This window comes from Oryza brachyantha, chromosome 4, assembly GCF_000231095.2.
Source record: "Oryza brachyantha chromosome 4, ObraRS2, whole genome shotgun sequence".
Taxonomy (NCBI): domain Eukaryota; kingdom Viridiplantae; phylum Streptophyta; class Magnoliopsida; order Poales; family Poaceae; genus Oryza; species Oryza brachyantha.
Window position 1 is genome coordinate 5,399,834 of NC_023166.2, and position 10,373 is coordinate 5,410,206.

A 10,373-nucleotide genomic window follows, 5' to 3' on the forward strand; every position below is an offset into this window, starting at 1 on the left:
ATTGAGGGGAGGATAGGTTAGGATTTGAGGTTTATATACGAAGCTCTACACTATTGGTCTATTAGATTTTAAAAAGGAGAAGTGATGGATGAATAATTAGGCTACTAGACATTTCGGAGTCCCGCGGGGAAAAGATTTCCCTTCCCCGGCCCCATGGAGGCGGGTTCCGACGGATCCCTGGCCCTGACATGGATTTTTCCAACCCTAGTGATGATGGTGAGATGTGGCGGTGAATTTTATCGGTGTTAGGGTTATAACAGCGCCATCGTCGCTACCATCGACTCCATTCACGATGCACGGTGTCACAACCACTAGACCTTTTGAGTTAGGGGTGTCGGGTAGCACCAACATACCAGAAAAAACTAAAAAATTGTTTAGGATCAGTTAAGTACTCCACAAACATACGAAGGCGGAGCTACGGTGATCTTGGAGGGTTTCCAGACACACGGTCCTGAAATTATTTTAGTTAGAGTTAATGTATTTTTAATATATATATATATATATGCATCCGCTTAATCTAACCTCAGACAGCCGTATCAGTCTAAACTTATTTCAAAACACTAAAAATAAAAGTGAGTGGCATCTCTCTGTATTTTGTTATATACAGCTCTGCCATTAAGAACATGCTTGTAGGCTATTAGATCACCGTACGACAACCTACACTACAATCGAAGAAACACACGCAGCACTTACTCGATCTCATGACTTGGGTATCGGCAGAGCTAGCTCCAGACTCCAGTGTTCTTGCTCGTACGGGCGTTTGGCGCCTGGCTACAACGGGGCAGGCAGCGGCAAGCCCAAGGCCGGAGATTAGGGACGCGTCGTCGGCGCCTCGATCGCGGAGGCGGTGGAAGGCACGGAGCGGAGTTCGCCGTTCGCCTCGTCGTGGAGGCGCGGGGCGCAACGATGGGGCTTGCTCTCCTGCTCGGGTCACACGGACTCCAGCTCACTTCGGCCCGGGCTAGATGACTCCAGCTCGGTTAAGCCCACCTCTGTTTCTTGGGTCACGATGGCTCCAGCTCACATTGGCCCATCTTACATCCATATTCGCTGGCCAACCCATGTGATTTTGGACCATAAGAGCAGGTATAAGTTGGCTATAAACATATTTTAAAGAGATAAGATAGGAAGTGAGCTATAAATTTATAACCAGCTGCAGCACGGACTCCAAGACATACTGTGTGTATGACACGTGGGACATGATAGTATATGTTTTGTAGCTAGCTATTATATGAATTAGCTATTAGATTGACTATAAATGAATTGGAGACAGTAGTTGGCTATACTATTTAACTTGCTTTAAGCCATGGTGTGGATCGTTAGATCATTGGGTCCATGCAGCCCAACTGTATATGTTATCTACTACTATAAAAGTGCAGTGGTGGTGGCACCTAACCCACCACCAACTCTCTTCTATTTTTTAAAATAAAAAATAACTTAGACATATATATCAAACCACTTTATTAACTCTATTTTAATAATATATTAATGATATTTTTAATAAGATCCTGTGTAACGTATGAGTAATATGCTTGTAAAATAAATGCTACCCTGCTCATCGCATAACTCATTTCCTTGTAAGTCTCTCCTGCTACGTTTACAGTCCTCTCTCTCTCTCTCGTTACATTTGCCGGTACGGGCGTCGTTCGTCACCGAGAGACAGATATCCTCAGGTAATATGATAATTTTATTATATACTTTTCTATGGGATCCATGTTAGTGGTTGTAATTGTATAATAAGAGGTAGGTGATCCTAGAGGGTTTGAAGGTTGTAACAGTATAATGAGAGGATATGAACCTAAAGGGTGATTACCAGATAGCATATTTGCGGATGAAAAGTAAATTATGAATAAAAATTTTTATATAAGTATTATTAGCAATAAAAATTAAGGTTGAAAAAATAAACTTCGATTAAAAACCTCAAAATCAACTTTAAATTTAAGATTAAAAATTTAAATTTTAGGTTATAAGCATAAGCCAAAGATAGGCGTGCTGGGCTAAGGAATTGAATCTGACAAGGCCGAAGAGGACAAACAGGATGGACAGCACTTCGGAAATCACAACCAGGACTGACTGTTCAAATAAAATAGGAGTATAACTAAAAGGAAGCACATTTAGGAACAAGGATAATGTACATGATCTCTTAGCTTATTCTCAATAGAACTGTGATTTAAGGTACAGATAAGCCTGATTTTGGTTCCCATTACACTCATAAAACCGATCACGCCTGATCAAAAGGTGCTGAAAATTCTACAGGGAAGATTGCAGACTACCATACTGTAACTCTAGCGATGTTCTTCAACGTACACTAGGCTTGCATAACTTACGTATTAGTACCTACTGACCAACACAAAATCGTCGTCATCAAGAACCCGTGCCTCTTTCTCACCCACGAAGTTTTCCCGTCCAATCGATTCGACAATTCGGACAAACTCGACCCTCTTTTCAAGAGCAAGAGGTACATATGGCAATCTAAAGACGGGCCTTACCACTCCAAGCTGAGCCAGTGCAGTGTTGAGAGCAATCGGATTCGGCTGACAAAACAACCATTTCATCAGAGGCAGCAGCTTCTCATTTAGCGTTGCATTCTCACCTTCATACATCAGACTGTGCATGAGACCAGGAATAAGGTTGCTAGCCACAGAAATAACTCCGGTGGCGCCATATTTCCACCTAGAATCGTGGCATTCATCATCATTACCACTCCATATGGTTATTCCTTTGTCGGTGTAGCACTTAACCCTGTCATGCCCAACACATTCTTTCACACCTGCCAAGTTTGGAAAACTTGAAACTGCCTCAATAACTCCAGGGGGAATATCTTGGCCCGTCCTGGATGGCACATTGTAAATGATGGTTGGACCCATTGGGAGGACAGCCTCAAAATGAGATATCAACCCCTCGATAGATGTCTTCCCATAATAGGGATTGATGTGGAGAGCCGCATGCATACCAACAGCAAATCCCTGCTCTGTTGCATGAATAGCCTCTCTTGTTGAGTTACTTCCTGTGTTACCAACCACTTTAACTTTAGTACCAAAGCAGTTAACAGTATGTCCAATAAGCATGATGTGTTCATCCCAGCTCATAAGGTGGCCTTCTCCTGTTGTTCCTCCAACTATTACACCTTCAGCACCACCTTCTATCTGCATATTTATCAGTCCGTCATATGCTTCAAGATCGAATCTTCCGTCTGGCAGATAAGGGGTTTTGATTGCTGTAACTACTCTAAGGCTAGTGATATCAGCTGTCGATGTCCTGCAGGTCAGAAAGAGGAAGATCAGACCTGGAAAGCAAATAGAAATCAAAGACCTTAAATACCCATGTGATCAAGGTTATAGATTGACCAAGTACAAATTTCAGTTACCAACAGTAGGCATGTAAAGGATTATTTGATTTCACAATGTTGACAATAACAAGAACATCTTATGTTTCTTTATTGGTAAATGTTTATTCCTGAATAAGACCTGAACTTGATAACATACATCAAGATTCAAGAATGCCCTCACTATCCAGTTTACACCATTACATGTCATCATAGTGTACAGCTTACACATGCAAAAATATGTAAGCAGGAGCAATTTGATATAATGTATGAAGCAATTTGGTTCTGGCAAATTCAGGAGCAATAAATGATTTCAGGACATGATAAGAGTAAAATTGGTTACAGATGTTCTAATAGAAAGAGATTTGGACATGTGAAGTTCTAACTGAAAAGTTGCAATTGAAAGAACCAAGTAGCAATTGAGAGAAGCAGTTTACAGGGCATCTTAATGTCTAGAAAAGTCTGTGGCAACTTAAATAAAACAAGGAACCCAACTCTTCACTTCCAAACTAGAAAGATTACCGATTTTTCACTTCAGTACTTCGCATAGGAAGATAATCATCAAGGGTTATAGCCGCCACTGAAAACTTTCCTCTGCTCATCCTGCACAAACACCTGCTGTGTCAGTGTCAATGTATTGCATAACAAATATGGGGGGATTATTGAGATAAATACCCAACATCCATCCTTTGAATAACAAAAAAAGAAGTTGCATAGATCATCGAAGTATCAAATTTCTAAAGAAATGAGATGGCAGGATAATATTCGGTTGGGTCATTCACACGTTACAAAGAATATGAACATCTGGAATAAAAAGAATTGCAATATAGCAAGAATAATATAGCCTTCTTGGGCTACCTACCAAGAAATGCACATAGGCCATTGCTCATAAAATAGGTTGCAGTTGCCAACTACATGCTAAACTAACTATATTCCCTTCCATTTGAAAAATGCTGTGCGGCAAGATAGCTAATCGATTTCATGCCAATGAGTACTTGCTACTTGCTAGTCTAAAAATGTACTTCAGTTAGAGTATGTTCCCAAATTAAAGTAATCTATATCTATACTAATATAAAAAGTACCAGTTTCACCTCGCAATCCTGTAATCCCACAATACGTCATACTCCTCATAACCTGACACGTGGCCCACCCCAATCAAAAAAAAGGAACAACCTTGCTCCCCTCTTTGGCTGCCTACTGCGAGCGATCCTGCTGCCGTCCCAATCCCCTGAATGGATCCCCACGGCACCCCTGATTCCTTTAATGGATCCCCATGGTGGTGCCTACACTGCTCCTCGCCTCTGCGGTTCAGCTGGCTTCGTCGAGTCCCCACTGCGCCCCCACTCAAGGCGTCTTTCTGGTATCCCTGCAATATCTCAGCTTCAAGGAGGTATCCTTCCATCCGTCTGTCCATGTATTTAAATCTCATTGTCTGTATTACAGGAGTGATTCCTACCATGCTACTTCTCATTCATCCTTTGCATAAGCATATTACTTCTCCTTCATGGTAGATTGCTTATAGCAAGGGCATGGCGACCTGGAGGTATGCACTTTGTCCATGTACGACAAACTTTGAGCACGCGACTAACTCTAATTGAAAATCTGATTTCCTGGTGTCCTAGAATAACCTGCCATAAGCCTCATTGTCTCTGTCAGTTAAGTTTCACCATGTCATGCCTGAAAATATGAAAATAATTGTTCTGAGGAATCAATATTCTTCATTTTTTGGATATAGATATTCTTCATGTTGTTAATATTTGGGAAAATTATGTTATATATATTCGGTGATGACAGCTTTGCATGGTTTTAGCTTTGAACAATCAAGGTACATTATAAATGCTTGGAACCACAACATGAAGCTGGCAGCATGACACAGAGGCAGCTGTTCATGTTAATCCATATTCAGCCATGATTTCATACTGTCCTTTTGGCTTCAATGAAGCACGCCCTGGAACTGGACCTCCTCACTTCATGCTACAACATCATTGCCCGGTCATCCTCAATGCATGACAACCCATCCTTGCAGCATGCTTGGGCACCAAACCTCATCACAGCACTCAATTCCTTTGGCCGCCCTGGTCCTTGGCATTTGCGCCCCCCCCCCCCCCCCCCCCCCAAAAAAAATCTTCACAGCATCATCCGGGTGCCGATCCGCCTTACCACAGACAGCTACATTACCGCCTCAGTCACCATTCTCTCCCCCGCGGGCTAATTATGACCATATTTAATTTTTGAACTGTCCCTTTTTACTCCTTACAAACAGGCGTAAATGGATAATATGGACATCTAGCCAGTGATTTATATTAGAGTTCACTGACAATTATTAGTGAATTTCTGATTAAAAGGTTCAGATGTTAAGTAGCTGAAGAAATTCAAATATATGTGCCATTCATTCTCTAGATTATATTCATTTACTTCCTTTGTTCTTCAAACTGGATGATACTGATAGTGTTTTCACTACAATTCCAATAGCGAGTTTTCTATTGGCATTGATATGGGATTATTGGGGTCATTGTAATCAGCAGCTAATGTGCCTTCTTTTTTCTTCTTTGCAAGAGGATGGTAGCGCCTCTGAAGGTTAGGAGGATGGCACTAGGCAAGGTGTTGTGCGACCTAAGTGGAGCAAGTTAATCGCGAATGCAGGTTTGGAGAATGCCATCACTAAAGCATATGTCCTGTCAGAACAAGATTTGGCATTCATATGTTGTACACAGATATCAGCCCAAAATTATCTACCTGAGTGTTCTGGTCTGTCACAAGTAAATCATAACACTAATGACTATTTGTGAATTATCCCAAAGTCTGACCTTTGCACTTGAATTATGTGCAGTGATGGTTCCCTCTGCTCAATCTCAATAACAAGAATAACATGCCAGTTTCCTTACAATCTATTGCTGGGTTCATGCTAAGTATATACATTTGACTTTATATTTTTCATAAAAGTCCAGAATATTCATGTGCAGATTTCACATATGACTTTTCTAATGTTTGGACAATCCTAGACTTTGCATGGTCTTCAACTGCAGTCTGCAAATAGTCTACAGGTAAGTCTACATCTTTATGAAGTAGTATGAACCTAGACTAACAGTTTAATCGTGAATGATGTAAGCAGAGCTTTTTTTTTTTTCCTTTCATTTTTTAATGTTGTTTGGATAAAATATTGCAAAAACGTGCACGATTACTAGTAGACGTAAATTTGTTACGGAATGCACAATCATATAAAACGTACTCCACAACAACTATTAAATCTATAGTGCTCGAAGATATACTCGTAAACAAATCACAATCTGAACATCAACGAAAATAAGTGCAACATTCCGAATCATACAAAACTCTCAAGGTCTTGCGTATTTGCGCAGCTGAAGTAAGCGAGCAGATTAAAAAAAAAATCCCCACCATAAGTCCTCAATCCAAACACACACGGACACACCCATCCATCCGGGTCTCACAGGATCATGCCCCCGCAATAGACGCACTGACCGAGGAACAAAAGAAAAAGCCCCAAAAGGGAAGGGGCAGCAGTAGCCAGGAGGAGGAGGAGTTGGGAACGCGACCTGAGCAACGGCGCTGGTGCCGGTGCGGCGGCGGCGGCGTCCCGCCACGCGAGGCGGCGGGCGCCCGGGCTGGCCGTCAGCAGCGACGCCATCCTCGCTCGCAACCCAGTGCACCGCGGCGGCTGCGCAGGAGGGAACGGGTGGGAGGTTTAGGTTGGAGTTGGAGTTGGAGTTGGAGTTGGGGGGATTGTATGCTGCAGCGCGGTGGAAGTGGAAACCCGCGGTCTCGTCTCGGTGGGGGAAATTCCACGGGAGAAAAACGAGCGGTGCGACACCTGGTTTTGGAGCAAAATTTTTAGCTCATGCGCTGTTGTTTTTGGGTGGGTTGGCTCGGCCCAGCCTAGAGACGGTGGTGGTAAGGAAATGGCCGCCGCGGCAGGGTATTCTGGCCCACCGAGCGGTGTGTGAGCCCGGCACGCGTAACCAGCAAGCCCGCTGGGAGTTTTGCCGTGGAGCCCACCAACCACCTTAAGGTGTTTTTTGAATTTTTAATTTTATTTATTAAATAATTTACAAATTTAATTTTTTATTTCAAAAAATCACAAAACTAACCTCCTGCCGTCCTCTAGGAGGACGAAAAGGTGACGTGGCAAATGGTCACTCGGTCCCGAGCAACGGCTGGAAACAGCGACACGGCGAATTTTACATTTGAGACCCTTTCCGCCCTCTGTAAGGGCAGCAAGAACCTAAGTGCAAAATTTGCAGCGCCGTCCGAAAATTTTACGAATATGGTTTGATACATATGAATATATGTATAATGTATGAAATTGTATATCAATAGTAGTACTTAACTAAGTGGTCACCATGCCCCTCTTCTACAGTGGGACGATAGCCACTAAGCTAAGATAGTCCTTGTGATTAAACAAATACATACGTTATACATATATGTATCAAACCGCGATTCAATCGAAAAATTCTCGGTTCAATCACAAAATTTCCGGACGGCGCGACGAATTTTGCATTTAGGCTCTTGCCAACCTTACAGAGGACAAAAAGGAGATAAATGCAAAATTCGCCGTACGTGTCGCCGTTTCCAGCCATTGCTCACGACGAGTGGCCGTTTGTCACGTCACCTTTTCGTCCTCATAGAGGGCGGCAGAAGGTTAGTTTTGTGATTTTTTAAAATACAAAATTAAATTTATAAATTATTTAATAAATAAAATTCAAAATTCAAAAAAATCCCACCTTAAGAGCGTGTTTGGTTTGGTGCACCGCACCAGCAGCATTGCATCAGGCCAGCAGATGTCGCATTGTTTGGTTTGTTGGACCGGGGCGTGAGCCAGGCTAGGCAGGTGCAAAAACGCCCTCTGGGCCAGGCCGAGCAGATACGCGAGAGGTGAGCATCTCGGTGCCCAGCCAGAATCGGTGCAGGTGCAGTCGCGCATGCAAAGTAGAGAACGCTTTCCTCACCCCTTCTCCTCGATTCACTCCCCAATCTGCTCTGCGTACGCATGATTTTGTTGGACGGCAAGGATTACATTTTCGAGTCCTTCGCTACGGGGTGGTGTATTCGTCACTTTTTTGCTATAAATTTTAAAGGGTTCGTGGGAGCTCTAATAATTTTAACCGGTAATGAGGACTTGAGACCCGCCGCCTCTGCTTGAAGGTGGGATCTGAATCCGAGTGGAGACACTCTACACCTGATTATTTGATTCTAAGGTTGCCTGGTTGATTTTGAAGTCGAGACGTAAATGAAACTGGAATCAGACATAAAGGGCATGTTTGGCACAGCTCTGCTTTAGTTTTTCCTGCTCTACTCCACTAGCTTCACCTAGGAGCAGCTTTAGTGAGAAGTTTGTGGAGCTAGATGTTTTGTTTGGCACGCAGCATAGCTCTAGCTCCAGAAACATTAGATTTATCTGACAAAGGTCAAGTATGCCCCTGCTTAGTAATTGGTGTTTGTTATGATGTATCCAGAACTTGGGTAAGCAATGTAATATGATATAGAATATGATAAGATTTTATAATATGATGTAGATTAATATAATTGCATTTAAAGTAAGAAACAATTATTTGGTTAAATAAATCCATACATTTGCCCGTTCAAAATATCGTTCAAAAATTCATCTGTGAACGGGCCGTACGGCCATGTAGTACATTGTCCCCGTCGTGGCGAGGACGTCGACGTAAAGGAGCGTGAACACGGTGAGCAGCGCGTTGCCGTGGTGTAGGCCGTGGAAGCTGAGTTGCCCGGCGGTGGTCTCCAAGCACGCGGCGAGCGTGACCAGCGTCGACGGCAAGAAACGCACAGCACACGAGCAGCCGCAACTACCCCGGCCGTCACACCAGATCCGACTGGCGCCGCGGCTCCTCGGCTGGCCGCCACCGCACCAGATGCCCCCGCCACCACCGCACCAGCTCTCCTGGCCGCCGTAGCAGATGGCCCCGCCGCCGCCGCCGCACAAGCTCCCTCGGTCGTCGCCCAGGTGCCCCTCTGCTGGTCGGGACGCCTCCGCCGACCGGGACCCCTCCGCCGGCCGTCGCACCTACGTCGGCTGCCCCGCAAACCCTCTGCCCACGGCGCCGTCGCCCATGGGCGCACCAGTTCCGGCTGGGACGCCTGCCGTCGTCGCACCAGGCCCCACGGTGCCCCTGCTCGCTGCCGCATCTTGCTCCATCGGCGGCGCTTGGCGGCTACTGAACGGGACGACGGCTACTGGGGAAAAAAAAAGAAAGGACGCAACGTTTTCTGGTTGTAATGACAAAGGTGGTTAATTGTCACACAGCTCCACGAGGAGATACAAAACTCTGATGTGTGAAGTACCCCTTCACGAGCTTCATACAAAACGTGGAGTTTGGTTTTGGCTCTACCTTTTTCTAGGAGCAGAGTTTCTAGAGCTAGACCTGATCTTTTGGTAGCGGAGCAACAAAAGTAGGAGCGGAGCAGTCCCAAACAGGCCCTAAGAGTGAACTCTCCCAAGATTATCCCATGTCTTTTTTTTCTTATAAGTCAAAATTTAAATTTTCAATCTTATATTTAGAGTTAATTTAGAGTTTTTTACCGAAGTTTATTTTCAACCTTGATTTTTGATAAAGGTCGCCAAGGACATGTATTTGTTATCTATTTAATATATAAAGACAGCTAAACAGATAAGTTATACCATGGACTATCTATTTGGTTGTATGTATAACAAGTTATACCATGGACTATCTATTATTTGATTGTATGTATATTATTTGATTATATGTATAATAGTTAGTACATTATTTTTTATATTTTGTATTACTACAACCAATACACGAAGTTTTTCTTTAAAAAAATTTACATGCAACTTGCGACAATAATCAATCATGGATATATATATAAGGTCATTGTCTTATACAGGAAGCCTGTCTCATTATTATACATGCTCTACAAATTCATATATAAAACTTTTATTTATAAACGTATAGTTCAGCCTTTTTTTCCATAAAAAATCGAACCAATCGTCCCAATTCAACGTTGTTCAGTCTTTTTTCCCATAAGAGCAAGACTAATAATATAACCAACGAGC

The 10,373-nt window shown here is 43.3% G+C and overlaps 1 protein-coding gene across 2 annotated transcripts; it reads right to left on the reverse strand.

Annotated features, from left to right (window-relative positions):
• Positions 1 to 2,072: 2,072 nt before the first annotated feature.
• Positions 2,073 to 7,082, reverse strand: LOC102710112 (4-hydroxy-tetrahydrodipicolinate synthase 2, chloroplastic). 2 transcript variants are annotated; one of them, XM_006652074.3, is made up of 3 exons: positions 6,880 to 7,082; positions 3,848 to 3,928; positions 2,073 to 3,258 (listed from the first exon to the last, which is right to left on the reverse strand). In XM_006652074.3, the coding sequence occupies exons 1-3, from the start codon at positions 6,969 to 6,971 to the stop codon at positions 2,331 to 2,333; spliced, it is 1,101 nt and encodes a 366-aa protein (XP_006652137.3). In that variant the 5' UTR covers positions 6,972 to 7,082; the 3' UTR covers positions 2,073 to 2,330. The 2 variants fall into 2 exon arrangements, with proteins under 2 accessions (XP_006652137.3, XP_040379713.1); XM_040523779.1 differs by lacking the exon at positions 6,880 to 7,082 and adding an exon at positions 4,417 to 4,974.
• Between the last annotated feature and the right edge of the window lie 3,291 nt (positions 7,083 to 10,373).